Raw genomic sequence first — 18,639 nt, forward strand, 5'->3', positions numbered from 1 at the left:
GAAAATCAGTAAGCCAATCACTCAAGTAGAAAATTACATTTTCAGGGGCGTTGTGTATACCATCTGTGTACAAAACACCTTCAGGCTGCCATATTTCATTGCATTTTTACAGAAAACTACAGTACTGCAGATGGAAAAGGAAAGGTAATTCTTTATTAACATTCAAATCCAATATGACTCGAGTCGCAATTGTATAAGCTAAATATTTATTTTTTCTATTTGAAAATTTTTTTTTCCAATGAAAATGAAGTTACCCTTTAATCAAATCAAATCACAAATAAGCATAATCGCATCCCTTATGACCTTGCATTATTTTCTTTTTCAGGACGAGGAATGGTGTCTTACCATGCACACCACGGTGCAGTCAAATTCCTTGTCATGGCAACTGCTGTGAACAAAAAACATAAGCGGACACCGAGCAGATGTAGCCAAACTTCAAATATTGAACTAAAATCAGAGGACCCTCGTGGTGCCCATGTACAGCAAAATGAGGAGGGAAACGCAGCTACTGCCAACAATAACAATGACGGCGCCATTTGGCTCGGGGGCTCCATGGGGTCCATTGCACAAAGAAGTGACTTGTCCTCTTCGTCAGGCTCTCTCACATTGTCTCATGGATCAAATTCATGTGACATGGGGAAGGATGATTGCACTCTTTATGATCTTCTAAGTGACCCCAGCATGCCACCACAACATAGCAAAAGACAGCGAGCTGGGAAGTTGAAGGCAGACTCCGTCTTGGTAATCTCTGGTGGACAGGGTCACCGAAGAGTAAACAAGAAGCTCAAGCCACAGCGACAGGAAGAGCCGGTTTCTTCTGCTATGGTTTGGCAGATCCCACTGTTAAACATTTAACGACCTGAGGGAATAAAATGAATTTGTGCCTTTGTCCATAATGTATCCACTACATTGTTGTTCAAGCCTTGTCTTGTCATATACAGTATGTGATCCAATGTGATCTGTTGAGAATAAGGCCCTATGAAACTGAAAACACAGGGATGGTACTAAATGAAACTGGTATATCTTGATCACGCACCTTTTCTCATCATTGTCCAGGAGAAATATATGCTGCTGCCCATGCATAACACTGAATACCATTGAGCATTTCCTTGTCTTCCCTGTCTGATATAGCTAACATCCATTAGCTGCTTTTTTGCTTTGACTGGCATGATGAGCTGTAGAGTATGCTGTCTTTTCTTTGCAGGTAAAGTGGAAGGCAAATATGAATGAATATACAAATAATATGAAACATATTGGAATGTGATAAGCCATGTGTATCCTTAGAGCACCTGATGCAAGGCAAACTGCCTTCTCTTTGGGAATTTCTTCAGACCATGAATATCATTCTAGTGTCTTTGTTGTTCATTGCACAATGACTGCCAGTTATCATGTACAATAACTTTACCACTACAGTATATATGTTGTAATATGTGCACATGCAAATTGTGTGTTTTTTCAGCTGCATTAGTGTATATGTGCATGCTGGGAAGTCACTAATATGTCCAGGCTATTTGAAATTCTGTATACTTAAACTGCCGTATGATGGTTTCAAGGCATATTATAAATGAAAGAAAATATAAAACCATACTTGAGTAAAGAAATCTGGAAACCAAAATTGGTTTGGTCTCTTCTGTGAAGTGGATAGTTTTTAGGGATGTGTTATGATAATGAAATGTAAACTACTACAGGCGGTCCCCTAGTTACAAACATTCGACTTACAAACAACTCCTACTTACAAACGGAGGGAGACTAAAGGAAGTGAGAGGAAATCTACCCCTAGGAAGGGAAATTCATTCCTGTAAGAGTTATTATGGGAAAAGGGTTTCTCCACTGATGCTTTATCACCAAGGCTTGTTTCCACAACAACCCAAAATCTTCAAAATCCAATTGTCATTGGGACAGAAAGTGAGGTGACATCTTCTGAACAGGGGCACAGACAGCAAAACAAACATTACAGGTGTGTTAACCCTTCCCCATGCTATCCAAAAAGCTTAAAAATTGTTTTTTGCCTAGAGCTACACTTAAAATATGTACCAGTTCCAACTTACAAACAGATTCAACTTAAGAACAAACCTACAGACCCTATCTTGTTTGTAACCCGGGGACCGCCTGAGGGAAAATGTTACATTGCAATCATTCCGATATGACAGAACTTTCATATTTGACGATATACTATTTCTTTGAAAAAAAAAAACACATAAATTGATGGGGCTGAAGCTTTTTTAAACCAGTACAGGGATTGATCAGATGGTCTTAGGTCAACTCTTTTACTTAGTGCTCATTTTGGATGCGATTTTTTTTTAACCTCCTCTGGCTAAGCCTGCCTTATGGATATATGTGTCTGCATGGGGTTGGGCCTTATTCTGTGTTGCCACATATATGCATCACTGTTTTGTATCAGGAGCATGCCTAATTGCATGTCCCCTGCACTGTCACTGTACTGTCACTGACAAATTCCAGTCACAGATTGAAGATTGGGGGCCAGTAGGACAAGCTACTGGTAATGTGATCACCGTGACAGCCAATCACAGTGATCACACGATAAGGAAGCCCATGAAATGCCTGCCCTGTGTCTCTTTCGCCTCAAGACGTCTGTGAAGAGAAAGAGATACATTGTAGAGGCATTCTGTGAAGAAGAGGGGAAAAAAAACTTTTTTTAACTGCTATTAGGCTGGGCGGTAGGTCTCCTGTTCTGGGTGGACCTCATGGGACACAGCGGATGACAAATCGGTGTACTGGGCCGCTTCTGTGACCAATCACATCACATGACAATTGTACTGAATGTATGGCTTCCATTCATGTCATTCATTGTATACTATTGTGATGATCTCTGTGATTGGACACAGTGATAACATGGTACAGACAGGGCCAATCACAGCCCATCTGTTCCATGTGATTAGGTGTGGCCATTCACAGCTAATCACAGTAGTACACAATTAATAAATTTAATTGAGAAAAAATGGTTGTTTATAACAGTGATATTTACTGTTATAAGCAATCATAGTAAGAAAAATCCTGATCATCTCCCCAGAGTAGAACACTGTATTGCTCTGGTCACAGTACGCAACAACAAAAAAAAATGGGGAAAGAAAATTTATAAAGAAAAAAAAATTACATTTTTCTTTTTTAACTTATTGTCACAGTGTCCCTGATCACCACCACACCAGTTATGCGATAATGCTGTACTGCTCTGGCGACAGCATGTAGGAAAAAGACCTGTGAAAACTGTTTGTGAAAACTATTTTTTTTTTATTTATTTTCCAAAAGATTGTGACCAAAAAATTACAACTTAAAATAACTCTTCATGCCTCTTACTAAATACCTTGGACTGTCTAATTTCCAAAAAAGGGGCATTTGGGTGATATTTGCACTGTCCTAGCACTTTCGGGCCATCAGTACATCAGGATGGATTAATTTTCAGATATATACAGTATCTCAAAAAAGTGAGTACACCCCTCACATTTTTGTAAATATTTTATTATATCTTTTCATGTGACAACACTGAAGAAATGACACTTTGCTACAATGTAAAGTAGTGAGTGTACAGCTTGTTGCTGTCCCCTCAAAATAACCCAACACACAGCTATTATTGTCTAAACCGCTGGCAACAAAAGTGAGTACACCCCTAAGTGAAAATGTCCAAATTGGGCCCCATGAGTCAATATTTTGTGTGGCCACCATTATTTTCCAGCACTGCCTTAACCGCTTCAGCCCCGGAAGATTTTACCCCCTTCCTGACCAGAGCGTTTTTTGCGATTCGGCACTGCGTCCCTTTAACTGACAATTGCGCGGTCATGTAATGCTGTACCCAAACCAAGTTTGCGTCCTTTTTTCCCCACAAATAGAGCTTTCTTTTGGTGGTATTTGATCGCTTCTGCGATTTTTATTTTTTGCACTATAAACAAAAAAAGAGAGACAATTTTGAAAAAAACGTATTATTTTTTACATTTTGCTATAATAAATATCCCCCAAAAATATATAAAAAAAAATTTTTTTTCCTCAGTTTAGGCCGATCGTATTCTTCTACATATTTTTGGTAAAAAAAAATCGCAATAAGCGTTTATTGATTGGTTTGCGCAAAAGTTACAGCGTTTACTAAATAGGGGATAGTTTTATGGCATTTTTATTAATAATTTTTTTTTTTTACTAGTAATGGCGGCGATCAGCGACGTTATGGCAGACATGTCGGACATTTTTGACAAATTTTTGGGACCATTGTCATTTATATAGCGATCAGTGCGATTAAAAATGCACTGATTACTGTGTAAATGATACTGGCAGTGAAGGGGTTAACCACTAGGGGGCAGGGAGGGGTTAAGTATGTCCTAGGGGAGTGATTACTAACTGTAGGGGGATGGGCTAGCAGTGTCATTACTCTGATCACTGCTCCGATGACAGGGAGCAGTGATCAGTGACACTTGTCACTAAGCAGAACGGGGAGATGCTGTTTACATCAGCATCTCCCCATTTGTCCTCTCCGTGAGGCGATCGCGGGTATCCCCGCAGCGATCGAGTCCGCGGGACCCACGACCCGACTCATGGAGCTCCGGGCCGGCGCGCACGCAATGGCACGGCGGGGAATTCAAATGGACGTACCTGTAAGTCCATTTGCCCAGCCGTGCCATTTTGCCGACGTACATCGGCGTGCGCCGGTCAGGAACTGGTTAATCCTCTTGGGCATGGGGTTCACCTGAGCTTCACAGGTTGCCACTGGAGTCCTCTTCCACTCCTCCATGACAACATCCCAGAGCTGGTGGATGTTTAGAGACCTTGCGCTCCTCCACCTTCTGTTTGAGGAGGTCCCACAGATGCTCAATAGGGTTTAGGTCTGGAGCCATCTTAGCCAGTCCATCACCTTTACCCTCAGCTTCTTTAGCAAGGCAGTGGTCATCTTAGAGGTATGTTTGGGGTCTTTATCATTTGGAATACTGCCCTGCAGGCCGGTCTCTGAAGCGAAGGAATCCTGCTCTGCTTCAGTATGTCACAGTACATGTTGGCATTCATGGTTCCCTCAATGAACTGTAGCTCCCCAGTGCAGACAGCACTCAGGCAGCCCCAGACCATGACACTCCCACCACAATGCTTAACTGTAGGCAAGACACACTTATCTTTGTAGTCCTCACCCAGTTGCTGCCACACACGCTTGACACCATCTGAACCAAATATGTTTTATCTTGGTCTCATCAGACCATAGGACATGGTTCCAGTAATCCATGTCCTTAGTCTGCTTGTCTTCAGCAAACTGTTTGCAGGTTTTCTTGTGTATCATCTTTAGAAGAGGCTTCCTTCTGGGATGACAGCCATGCAGACCAATTTGATGCAGTGTGTGGCATATGGTCTGAGCACTGACAGGCTGACTCCCCACCCCTTCAACCTCTGCAGCAATGCTGGCAGCACTCATACATCTATTTCCCAAAGACAACCTGTGGATATGACGCTGAGCACATACACTCAACTTCTTTGGTCGATCATGGTGAGGCCTGTTCTGAGTGGAACCTGTCCTATTAAACCGCTATATGGTCTTGGCCACCATGCTCCATGCTCTCAGTTTCAGGGCCTTGGCAATCTTCTTATAGCCTAGGCCATCTTTATGTAGAGCAACAATTCTTTTTTTCAGATCCTCAGAGAGTTCTTTGCCATGAGGTGCCATGTTGAACTTCCAGTGACCAGTATGAGAGAGTGAGAGCGATAACACCAAGTTTAACACACCTGCTCCCCATTTACACCTGAGACCTTGTAACACTAACAAGTCACTTGACACCGGGGAGGGAAAATGGCTAATTAGGGGTGTACTCACTTTTGTTGTCAGTGGTTTAGACATTAATGGCTGTGTGTTGAGTTTTTTTGAGGGGACAGCAAATTTACACTGTTATACAAGCTGTACACTCACTACTTTACATAGTAGCAAAGTGTCATTTCTTCAGTGTTGTCACATGAAAAGATATAATAAAATATTTACAAAAATATGAGGGATGTACTCACTTTTGTGAGATACTGTATATATCATAGTTTGTGGACTCTAACTTTCCTGCAAACTAAATAATATACATTGATTTGGGTTATTTTCACCAAAGAGATGTAGCAGTATACATTTTGGTACACATTTATGAAGAAAGATGATTTATTTGCAAAATGTTATAACAAACAAAGAAAATGCTTTTTTTTTTTTTTTTTTTTTTTTTAATTTAGCAAAAAAATTAAAACCCAGTGGTAACTAAATACCACCAAAAGAAAGCTCTATTCCTGAAAAAAAATTATACAAATTTCATATGGGTACAGTGTTGCATGACTGCGCAATTGCCATTCAAAGTGTAGCAGCCCTGAAAGCTGAAAATTGGCCTGGGCAGGAAAGGTGGTAGAAGTGTCCGATATTAAAGTGGTTAATAAAGTACTGTAGGTCAAGGCTTGATTGAGATTATTGTTAGTGCCGGAGTCAGTTGCAGCATTAACATTAGTGCCTGTTTTGGGTAGGTTTAAAAAAAAAAAAAAAAAAAAAAGATTTTCTTGTATTTATTACACTGTTATGCCCCGTACACACGGTCGGACTTTGTTCGGACATTCCGACAACAAAATCCTAGCATTTTTTCCGACGGATGTTGGCTCAAACTTGTCTTGCATACACACGGTCACACAAAGTTGTCGGAAAATCCGATCATTCTGAACGCGGTGACGTAAAACACGTACGTCGGGACTATAAATGGGGCAGTGGCCAATAGCTTTCATCTCTTTATTTATTCTGAGCATGCGTGGCACTTTGTGCGTCGGATTTGTGTACACACGATCGGAATTTCCGACAACGGATTTTGTTGTTGGAAAATTTTATATCCTGCTCACAAACTTTGTGTGTCGGAAAATCCGATGGAAAATGTGTGATGGAGCCTACACACGGTCGGAATTTCCGCCAAGGTCCTATCACACATTTTCCGTCGGAAAATCCGACCGTGTGTATGCGGCATTATGCCGCGTACACACGGTCAGTTTTTCCGACGGGAAATGTTCGATGGGAGCTTGTTGTTGGAAATTCCGACCGTGTGTAGGCTCCATCGGACATTTTCTGTCGGAATTTCCGACAAACACAATTTGAGATCTGGATCTCAAATTTTACGACAAAAATACGTTGTTGTAAATTCCGATCGTGTGTACACAATTCCGACACACAAAGTTCCACGCATGCTCGGAATCAAGCAGAAGAGCCGCACTGGCTATTGAACTTCATTTTTCTCGGCTCATCGTACGTGTTGTACGTCACCGCGTTCTTGTCGATCGGAATTTCCGGCAAGATTTGTGTGACCGTGTGTATGCTAGACAAGTTTGAGCCAACATCTGTCAGAAAAAAACATGAATTTTGTTGTTGGAATGTGCGATCGTGTGTACACAGCATTGGTGTGAGGGATGTAACGTGAGTGTGATGGTGTACTGTTAGGGTCAACATTCGTGTCAGCATTCAGTTCCGTGCCAGTGTTGGTATCAGTGTCTAGGGGGTTTAGGTAAGATTAAAAAAATATTTTAGTATAGTATATAGTATATATATATGTATATATATATATTATACTATTTTGGACCATATTTCTTTTTTTTTTTTTTTAATAGTGCAAAAAAAAACCCAGGAGATACCCGGTAACATTTACTACAAAATGAAAGTGAAATTCATCCCAAAAAAAACAAGCTATAATTCACCTGGAAACAGTACAGTTTTACTAAGGAAGTCAAAGTTGCAAAACTGGATTCAAGCATTAAGGTTCGTTTTACATTCTGTCACTAAGGGTTAATTAAAGTGGAAGTACAGTTTTAACTGAGTAAACAAAGGTGTGCATGTACCTGGAAGTTGAAAAACATGACCTGTTGGTGTTCCCTGAGGACAGATTTGAGACAAAAAAAGAGAGAGATAAGAATACAGAGCTATGCCTTAAGAATTCAGCACAGTAAAGGTATACTGTGGTGGTGAAGAATATATTTTATTATTATTATTATTTTTTTTTTTTTTAAGGGCACAAAGTCCTCACCAGGATCATCATTTCAGCCCCGTTCTTTTTTACACTCTATTATCTTTATTTTGTTATGGTGGAATGTTAAAAGAAAAGTTGGAAAAAAAGGCCAATTTCACGCGTCTGCATTTTTATGTAGGGCAGTTGCAGTGTGGCGTACTTTAAATGTGTTCTCTTTTTACATGTATCCCCCTCCCATGGAAAGTGTGCATTCCTGTAAAATATTTTTATTTCACCACACTAAAGCACAGAGATGTACATGGAGAAGTAGGTGGCTATTGATGAAACCGTTTTAGCAAGCTATGTATCCAAGCTTATACAAACACAACTCACCAAATATGTGCAACAGTATGTATGTCTACTTCCCAACACCATGCACAGACATAGTATTTTATTCAACTAACAAACCTGTTAGACTTACCTGCTCTGTGTAGTGGTTTTGCACAGAGCAGCCCTTATCCTCCTCTTCCCCCGCCAGTGCTCCTGGATCCTCCCCCTGCCGGGTAGCTCAGCCCCGCCCCCCCCCCCCCCCCTGCTGTTGCCTCACTATCCATTGAGGAGAGAAAGAGCTGCTGTTCTCCTGCACATCGCTGGATCGGGATTGGGCTCAGGTAAGTATTGGGGGGGGGCTGCATACAGAAGGTTTATTTACAATAATGCATAGAATGCGGTAAGGTAGAAAAAACCTTGTACCTTTTTAGAACTACTTTAACCTTAACACTGAGAGGCCACATATATGCGTACTAAAATGTAAACAATGCGCTCTCGGCACAGCTACCGATGGTAACTGAAAGCAATCGGGTGCTTTCCAACAATGTGACCACTGTGACAGCCAATCATGGCAGTCACATGACCCAAATGCCAACCTCCCGGTGTCTTAAACCTCTTAAAGGGCCAGGAAGCACCAGCATTAATGAGTTAAGGATGTTTTTGTAAACCTGTCATGACTAGTCTGAGGCTGGACAGTGAAATGAGAACCAACAGACTGAATAGCTTATCTATCTATCACTTTATTCTCTTCTTCTCTTAAACATGTCCCTTGTTAGCAAAGGAGCATTGCAGGACTGCTGATTGGCTTCCAGCCTGGGCACTCCCTCTCCCAATCTGAGTTCTGCTGTACAGAGGATACAAAAGGCTACTGCGAGTAAAAATGAGGTCCAAACACTGTTCGCATTAAAAAAAAAAAACACATTTAATGATGTATCAGTGATTACTGAGGTAGGGTAACTTATGTCTATTACATCTGCCTAGAGTTTAGTCTTAAAGTGGTTGTAAACCCATTACAACCACTTTGACCTACAGGTAAGCCTAGATTAAGGCTTACCTGTAGGTGCTTGAAATATCTCCCAATTCTCCACGGTTTAGGAGATATTTACAAAAAAGGCGATCGCGATGTCTACGGCGCGCGCGCCGCAGACAATGGCGCAGGCGCACGAGCCGTAGTCAACAGCGCAGGCGCACTTTAGACTCGCCGTTTCTAAAAGAGATTGTACCGTGACTGGTGGCTCCCGCACGCATGACTGGCGGCTCCCGTGCGGAGTGACGTCATCGCGGCTCCAGCCAATCACAGCGCCGGAGCCGTGATACCTGGAAGGAAGCTGGACGCTTCATGGAAGAGGGGACAGTGGTGACATCGCAGGCTTCGGATTCAGGTAAGCGACACATAATGGGCTACTATACGATGCATAGTAGCCCATTATGGTTTACCTTTGTAGGGAGACAAAGAGGAATTAAAACCCATCAGGGTTTACTTTCTCTTTAATGCATTCCATGCTAAGAGCCTCAGTTCTAACAGGATCCCATAGAACTCAAAAAAACAGTTGTTTACAGCATACAGTCATCAGGGCTGCTAATAAGGCAGTACAACCAGCCCTCTTTTCCTCAGCCTGGTCCCCCTCAATTGAAAAGGGGGTCCCGGGCCCCTATTATCAGGTGGGCTGTATAGGGCCCCATGATTTCTAACACAGCCCTGACGGTCATATTGTCCCTTGTGTGCCCCTTCTGCAGGTTAGAAAATGAATGGAGAATTCTAAAAAAAGATGTGATTAGTGGGTGCAATGATCTTTGTTAACCATATTCTGATATGAAAAATATGAATGCAATACTACAGATTACATATAAAATGTGGAACAAATAGTGACTGCTGATACCATCTAGTAAGCTACATGCTGAGTACTCCTAAAATATCCAATACAAAAAAAATGCTCTATTCTTTTAATGTTGATACAGCAAATACAGATTAAAAGTATAAGGTCACATTCAAACTGACAAATGAGGGCTGACAGGCTGCTGTTTTTAGATGCGGCCAAGCAGCAGAACATAGCAGCACTCTGAACTATGACCGTATACAAATTGGATGACTAGCTGCAGTCAGTTTGTATGTGCCAGAAATGCCATCCCTATACACAAACTGTGTTCAGAGCCAAGAGAATCCTTAATCATATGTAAATGCTTGGATGAATATCTATAACGCTGGCCAGAGGCATAGCTTGAAGCTTGTGGGCCCCGAAGCAAAAGTTGACCTGGCCCCCCCCCCACTACCACCTGCCACTTCACCAAGCGCCAAGATACTCCAAGTGGCTAAACAGTTATTTCAGATCTTTATTTACATATTGAGAGGGTAATTGAAAAGAATTGGAGAGGTATGTCAAAATGTGGACAGTTTCTTCAAAATCTTTTGAATACCCTAGAGCAGGAGTAGACAACCTTTGAGAGGTGCAGATCTACCTGAACATGAAAGAGATCAAAGATCACCGGGGTTTCTGCGCCTTTTTTAAGAAATTATCCAGCAAGGCCTAACTAAACAGTAAGGAAAACTTAAAAAAATGTCACTGTAAAAATATAAATGTGTCAGTCAGTAGAGCAGTGGAAGGTGTCAGTAGAGCGGTGGATGGTGTCAGCCAGTAGAGCAGTGGATGGTGTCAGTCAGTAGAGCAGTGGACATTGTCAGTAGAGCAGTGGATGGTGTCAGTAGAGCGGTGGATGGTATCAGTAGAGCAGTGGATGGTGTCAGTCTGTAGAGCAGTGAAAGGTGTCAGTAGAGCAGTGGATGGTGTCAGTAGAGCAGTGGATGGTGTCAGTCAGTAGGGCGGTGAATGGTGTCTGTAGAGCGGTGGAAGGTGTCAGTAGAGCAGTGGATGGTGTCAGTAGAGCAGTGGACGGTGTCAGTAGAGCAGTGGACGATGTCTGTAGAGCAGTGGACGGTGTCAGAGCAGTGGATGGTGTCAGTCAGTAGAGCAGTGGACGGTGTCAGTAGAGCAGTGGACAGTGTCTGTAGAGCAGTGGACGGTGTCAGAGCAGTGGATGGTGTCAGTCAGTAGAGCAGTGGACGGTGTCTGTAAAGCAGTGGACGGTGTCTGTAGAGCAGTGGACGGTGTCAGAGCAGTGGATGGTATCAGTCTGAGGAGCCGTGGATGATGTCAGTCTGTAGAGCAGTGGACGGTGTCTGTAGAGCAGTGGAAGGTGTCAGTAGAGCAGTGGAAGGTGTCAGTAGAGCAGTGGAAGGTGTCAGTCAGTAGGGCAGTGGACGGTGTCTGTAGAGCAGTGGACAGTGTCTGTAGAGCAGTGGATGGTGTCTGTAGAGCAGTGGACGGTGTCTGTAGAGCAGTGGACAGTGTCTGTAGAGCAGTGGACGGTGTCTGTAGAGCAGTGGACGGTGTCAGTAGAGCAGTGGATGGTGTCAGTCAGTAGAGCCATGGATGGTGACAGTGTCTGTAGAGCAGTGGACGGTGTCTGTAGAGCAGTGGAAGGTGTCAGTAGAGCAGTAGAAGGTGTCAGTAGAGCAGTGGAAGGTGTCAGTAGAGCAGTGGAAGGTGTCAGTCAGTAGGGCAGTGGATGGTGTCAGAGCAGTGGAAGGTGTCAGTAGAGCGGTGGAGGGTGTCAGTAGAGCAGTGGAAGGTGTCAGTAGAGCAGTGGATGGTGTCAGTCAGTAGAGCCGTGGATGGTGTCAGTCTGTAGTGCAGTAGACGGTGTCTGTAGAGCAGTGGAAGGTGTCAGTAGAGCAGTGGAAGGTGTCAGTAGAGCAGTGGAAGGTGTCAGTCAGTAGGGCAGTGGACGGTGTCTGTAGAGCAGTGGACGATGTCAGTAGAGCAGTGGATGGTGTCAGTCTGTAGAGCAGTGGATAGTGTCTGTAGAGCAGTGGACGGTGTCTGTAGAGCAGTAGACAGTGTCTGTAGAGCAGTGGGCGGTGTCTGTAGAGCAGTGGACGGTGTCAGTAGAGCAGTGGATGGTGTCAGTCTGTAGAGCAGTGGACGGTGTCTGTAGAGCAGTGGAAGGTGTCAGTAGAGCAGTGGAAGGTGTCAGTCAGTAGGGCAGTGGATGGTGTCAGAGCAGTGGAAGGTGTCAGTAGAGCAGTGGACGGTGTCAGTAGAGCAGTGGAAGGTGTCAGTCATTAGGGCAGTGGATGGTGTCAGAGCAGTCGAAGAAAAGGAAAAGACACTAGAGAGGGAGAAGGGAATTGCTGCTCACCCCTTAGATATTAAAACAAAAAAGAGAGAAAGGTTTCCCCACAGGCGGGGTTTTTAGGCAGCACAGTAACAGGTGTAGTCAGTATTGTATGAAAAAATACAATTTTATTGAAAAATATACCATAAGTTAAAAAAAAAAATATGGAACGCTTCACGAATTTGCGTGTCATCCTTGCGCAGGGGCCATGCTAATCTTCTCTGTATCGTTCCAATTTTAGTATATGTGCTGCCGGCAGCAGCTGTCGGCAGCACATATACTAAAATTGGAACGATACAGAGAAGATTAGCATGGCCCCTGCGCAAGGATGACACGCAAATTCGTGAAGCGTTCCATATTTTTTTTTTTTTTTTTTTTTAACTTATGGTATATTTTTCAATAAAATTGTATTTTTTCATACAATACTGACTACACCTGTTACTGTGCTGCCTAAAAACCCCGCCTGTGGGGAAACCTTTCTCTCTTTTTTGGTGTCAGAGCAGTGGACGGTGTCAGTAGACCAGTAGATGGTGTCAGTCTGTAGAGCAGTGGACGGTGTCTGTAGAGCAGTGGACGGAGTCAGTCAGTAGAGCAGTGGATGGTGTCAGTCAGTAGAGCAGTGGATGGTGTCAGTCTGAGGAGCCGTGGATGATGTCAGTCTGTAGAGCAGTGGACGGTGTCAGTAGAGCAGTGGATGGTGTCAGTCTGTAGAGCAGTGGACGGTGTCTGTAGAGCAGTGGACAGTGTCTGTAGAGCAGTGGACGGTGTCAGTAGAGCAGTGGATGGTATCAGTCAGTAGAGCAGTGGATGGTGTCAGTCAGTAAAGCAGTGGATGGGGTCAGTCAGTAGAGCAGTGGATAGTGTCAGTCTGTAGAGCAGTGGACGGTGTCTGTAGAGCAGTGGAAGGTGCCAGTAGAGCAGTGGAAGGTGTCAGTAGAGCAGTGGAAGGTGTCAGTCAGCAGGGCAGTGGATGGTGTCAGTAGAGCAGTGGAAGGTGTCAGTAGAGCGGTGGAAGGTGTCAGTAGAGCGGTGGAAGGTGTCAGTAGGGCAGTGGATGGTGTCAATAGAGCAGTGGACGGTGTCTGTAGAGCAGTGGACGGTGTCTGTAGAGCAGTGGAAGGTGTCAGTAGAGCAGTGGAAGGTGTCAGTAGAGCAGTTAAAGGTGTCAGTCAGTAGGGCAGTGGACGGTGTCTGTAGAGCAGTGGACAGTGTCAGTAGAGCAGTGGACGGTGTCTGTAGAGCAGTGGACGGTGTCTGTAGAGCAGTGGACGGTGTCTGTAGAGCAGTGGACGGTGTCTGTAGAGCAGTGGATGGTGTCAGTCAGTAGAGCCGTGGATGGTGTCAGTCTGTAGAGCAGTGGGCGGTGTCTGTAGAGCAGTGGACGGTGTCTGTAGAGCAGTGGAAGGTGTCAGTAGAGCAGTGGAAGGTGTCTGTCAGTAGAACGGTGGAAGGTGTCAGTAGAGCAGTGGATGGAGTCAGTCAGTAGAGTAGTGGATGGTGTCAGTCAGTAGAGCAGTGGATGGTGTCAGTCTGAGGAGCCGTGGATGATGTCAGTCTGTAGAGCAGTGGAAGCTGTCAGTAGAGCAGTAGAAAGTGTCAGTAGAGCAGTGGAAGGTGTCAGTCAGTAGGGCAGTGGATGGTGTCAGAGCAGTGGAAGGTGTCAGTAGAGCGGTGGAGGGTGTCATTAGAGCAGTGGAAGGTGTCAGTAGAGCAGTGGATGGTGTCAGTCAGTAGAGCCGTGGATGGTGTCAGTCTGTAGAGCAGTGGACGGTGTCTGTAGAGCAGTGGAAGGTGTCTGTAGAGCAGTGGAAGGTGTCAGTAGAGCAGTGGAAGGTGTCAGTCAGTAGGGCAGTGGATGGTGTCAGAGCAGTGGAAGGTGTCAGTAGAGCAGTGGATGGTGTCAGTCTGTAGAGCAGTGGACGGTGTCTGTAGAGCAGTGGACGGTGTCAGTAGAGCAGTGGACGGTGTCAGTAGAGCAGTGGATGGTGTCAGTCTGTAGAGCAGTGGACGGTGTCTGTAGAGCAGTGAACGGTGTCAGTAGAGCCGTGGATGGTGTCAGTCTGTAGAGCAGTGGACGGTGTCTGTAGAGCAGTGGAAGGTGTCAGTCAGTAGGGCAGTGGATGGTGTCAGTAGAGCGGTGGAGGGTGTCAGTAGAGCGGTGGAGGGTGTCAGTAGAGCAGTGGATGGTGTCAGTCAGTAGGGCAGTGGACGGTGTCTGTAGAGCAGTGGATGGTGTCAGTCAGTACAGTCCCTGACAAAAGTCTTGTCGCTTCTCTATTTTGTAGAAACTCCTGCTATTAACCTGACTTTTATTTAATCAATTGGTGTTAGAAATAGCTCATATGAAAAGCTAAAGCCCTCCCAAATGATGTTTAATGCACTGAAATAAATTAGTTTCTGTGAAAAAAGATTTATCATTTAGTCAAGACAGACAGGTCAAATTTTGGCAAGGCAAAAGTTTTGTCGCCTATACAGAAATTGAACAACTTTACTGAAAATCCAAAAATATGTCAGCAAATTAAGTAGTGGTGCTGTGAGATCCAAATTTAATATCTTGTATGACTTCCATGAGCTTGAAGGACAGCATCCATGCGGTTTGGCAAGAATTCATACAATTTATTGATGAAGTCATCAGGAATAGCAAAGAAAACAGTCTTGCATGCCTCCCAGAGTTCATCAATATTCTTTGGTTTCGTCTTCCATGCTTCATCTTTCATCCTACACCACATATGCTCAATGATGTTCATGTCTGGTGACTGGGCTGGCCAATCCTGGAGCATCTTGATCTTCTTTACCTTAAGGAACTTTGATGTGGAGATGGAAGTATGCGATGGAGCACCATCCTGCTGCAAAATTTGGCCTTTTTTATGGTTGGGAATATAAGAGGTACCTAAGATTTCTTGGTATTTTAGACTATTGATGTTGTCTTCCACCCTGCAGATCCCTCGCACACCCCCATACTGGATGTAACCCCAGACCATGATTTTGCCTCCACCAAACTTCACTGTTTTCTGGGTAAATCTTGGCTCCATGCGGGTCTCCTGCAATACTTGCGGCGACTGTAGTGTAATTCAACAGAAGATTCATCTGAAAAATCCACCTTCTGCCACTTTTCCAGAGTCCATTCTTTTAGCAGGCTGTGGCCATTGGCAAATGCCACACGGTTTTTCAATTGTCTTTTGTTTAGTGCTGGCTTATGGGCACTGATTCGACCATGGAGGCCATTTCGAGACAGAATCCAACAAACTGTTCTGGTTGACACAGGGACTTCAGGTGACCAGGTCTCGTGGAGCTGCAGTGGAAAATGGGCTGGCCTTGGATTTTCGAGCCAACAAACGGTCCTCTCGAGCAGTTGTCTTGCAGGGTCGGCCTGACCTGGCCTTGTCAAAAACGTCTCCAGTCTCTTCAAATCTTTTTTTTATCCTCTGAACTTGACGCTGTGACACATTGAAGGTGTCTGCCACATCAGCAGTGGATCTGATCTTCAGCCTCTTGATAATCAACACTTTAGTCTCCGGGTGAATCTTAGGCATGTTTGCAGAGGTCTAGTTGCAGTTGAGAAGGTCTAGTGTACTGGTGTTTTTTTTATACACACCTGAGACCTAATTGATCCATTAATAGTCACAGGTGAAGCTCATATAACAAGGCGACAACACTTATGTCTTGGCAAAAATTGACTCAATGGGCTTTACCAAGCTGTGAATATTATAATACTTTTTGCCAGTTTTGTTTTGCACTGAAACATTATTACAAAATCTGTTGGGATTAAAATGACCCATTTCTTGTAACAAAATCTTGATTAGAAATATATTTTAGCGGTACATCAGGCCAATTTGTACACAAGTGACAAGACTCTTGTCAGGGACTGTAGAGCTGTGGATGGTGTCAGTCTATAGAGCAGTGAACGGTGTCTGTAGAGCAGTGGACGGTGTCTGTAGAGCAGTGGAAGGAGTCAGTAGAGCAGTGGAAGGTGTCAGTCAGTAGGGCAGTGGATGGTGTCAGTAGAGCGGTGGAAGGTGTCAGTAGAGCAGTGGAAGATGTCAGTAGAGCAGTGAAAGGTGTCAGTAGAGCAGTGGAAGGTGTCAGTCAGTAGGGCAGTGGACGGTGTCTGTAGAGCAGTGGACGGTGTCAGTAGAGCAGTGGTTAGTGTCTGTAGAGCAGTGGACAGTGTCTGTAGAGCAGTGGAAGGTGTCAGTAGAGCAGTGGAAGGTGTCAGTAGAGCGGTGGATGGTGTCAGTAGAGCAGTGGATGGTGTCAGTAGAGCAGTGGATGGTGTCAGTCAGTAGAGCAGTGGACGGTGTCTGTAGAGCGGTGGACGGTGTCTGTAGAGTGGTGGACGGTGTCTGTAGAGTGGTGGAAGGTGTCAGTAGAGCGGTGGATGGTGTCAGTAGAGCAGTGGATGGTGTCAGTAGAGCAGTGGATGGTGTCAGTCAGCAGAGCGGTAGATGGTGTCTGTAGAGCGGTGGAAGGTGTCAGTAGAGCGGTGGATGGTGTCAGTAGAGCGGTGGACGGTGTCTGTAGAGCAGTGGACGGTGTCTGTAAAGCAGTGGACGGTGTCAGTAGAGCAGTGGAAGGTGTCTGTAGAGCAGTGGAAGGTGTCAGTAGAGCAGTGGATGGTGTCAGTAGAGCAGTGGATGGTGTCAGTCAGTAGAGCAGTGGACGGTGTCTGTAGAGCAGTGGACGGTGTCTGTAGAGCGGTGGACGGTGTCTGTAGAGCGGTGGAAGGTATCAGTAGAGCAGTGGAAGGTGTCAGTAGAGCGGTGGATGGTGGCAGTCAGTCAGAGCAGTGGATGGTGGCAGTCTGTAGAGCAGTGGACGGTGTCTGTAGAGCAGTGGAAGGTGTCAGTAGAGCAGTGGATGGTGGCAGTCAGTAGAGCAGTGGAAGGTGTCAGTAGAGCAGTGGAAGGTGTCAGTAGAGCAGTGGGCAGTGTCAGTAGAGCAGTGGATGGTATCAGAACAGCAGAGGACCACGTCAGTACAGCAGAGGACCACGTCAGTACAGCAGAGGACAGCATCGGTACAGCAGTGGAAGGCGTTAGTAGGGCAGTGGATATAGAGAATATGATTACTTTATGCGCTAACCAATACCAACTAATATGACAAAAAACAGCCAAGGGCACTTGCCAACACTATAATGTCCCCACACTTACTAAAAATAAAAAGTGTGGCGCTATCCCTAATTCAATAAAACAAAGTGTAAAAAGACATAATACAAAAAAGACCTACTGGGTACTAAATCAAAACCCCAGTGCTGCAAGCGATTCAGATGAATGTACAAATAAGCAAATAATGTAAGGAACATCAATAACAGAGATCATTAATAGTCTACTGGATATTACAACTAAAAACACCAGGGCTGCACATAATTAAAAATGTGCAAACAAAGCAGAATAAAGAGATAAAAACGAAAAATACCATGTATACAGATCAAATTCATCAATGAAGTTCAATTGAATGCGCAAATAACAAATAAATAAGACATAAAAATCAATATAACCCTACTGGGTATTGCAACCAAATGCACCAGTGCTGTAAGAAATCAAAATATGTACAAATATGGCGAATAGGTAAATCAAATAAATTTCATAGGATAATAAAATTCATCATCCCACATCAATGTGTCCATGTAAATAAATCAAACAGATCCCAGTGGTCATAGACGTGCATATATGAAGAAATCCTAAGTGATGGTGTGATCACGCCGTATGTGCTAACAGCTCACCTCACATCAAGACTGTTGATTTTTTTACAGCACTGGTGCTTTTGGTTGCAATATCCAGTAGGGTACTATTGATTTTTATGTCTTATATATTTGTTATGTGCACATTCACTTGAACTTTATTGATGAATTTGATCTGTATATGGATTTTTTCCTTTTTTATCTATTTTAGTCCTCTTTGTTTGCACATTGTTAATTATGTGCAGCACTGGTGATTTTAGTTGTAATATCCAGTAGGTTATTAATGATCTCTGTTATTGATGTTCCTTATGTTATTTGCTTGTTATTTGTACATTCATCTGAACCTCTTGCAGCACTGAATTAGGGAAAGCCACACAGTCACTACAAGTCCCAGCATATCCAGGACTCGCCCCTTTCCCATGCTGGGTTCCTGTCACTTGCTCACATATGGGATGTTTCCAGTACAGGGGGGGTGCTGAGAAGTTTCAGTCCCACTTAACGTATAGAAGCCCCCCAGCCATGTCAGTGTCC

The 18,639-nt window shown here is 44.1% G+C and overlaps 1 protein-coding gene and 2 non-coding genes across 5 annotated transcripts in view; 2 read left to right on the plus strand and 1 right to left on the minus strand.

Moving 5' to 3' along the window:
- The window catches only part of ARHGEF10 (Rho guanine nucleotide exchange factor 10), a 276,309-nt gene extending 274,694 nt beyond the window's left edge, over positions 1 to 1,615 (plus strand). For all 3 annotated transcript variants that reach the window (XM_073626640.1, XM_073626639.1, XM_073626637.1), the window contains one exon: positions 326 to 1,615. In XM_073626640.1, coding sequence (XP_073482741.1) covers positions 326 to 855 — 530 coding nt within the window. In that variant the 3' untranslated portion in view covers positions 856 to 1,615. The remainder of the gene's footprint in view (positions 1 to 325) is intronic.
- Positions 1,616 to 12,586: 10,971 nt separating this feature from the next.
- On the minus strand, positions 12,587 to 12,691 carry LOC141142036 (U6 spliceosomal RNA). The gene has a single exon (XR_012244286.1). It is a non-coding gene; the product is annotated as a U6 spliceosomal RNA (small nuclear RNA).
- On the plus strand, positions 12,687 to 12,791 carry LOC141142039 (U6 spliceosomal RNA). The gene has a single exon (XR_012244288.1). It is a non-coding gene; the product is annotated as a U6 spliceosomal RNA (small nuclear RNA).
- Positions 12,792 to 18,639: the final 5,848 nt, after the last annotated feature.

This window comes from Aquarana catesbeiana, linkage group LG04 (assembly GCF_042186555.1).
Source record: "Aquarana catesbeiana isolate 2022-GZ linkage group LG04, ASM4218655v1, whole genome shotgun sequence".
Taxonomy (NCBI): domain Eukaryota; kingdom Metazoa; phylum Chordata; class Amphibia; order Anura; family Ranidae; genus Aquarana; species Aquarana catesbeiana.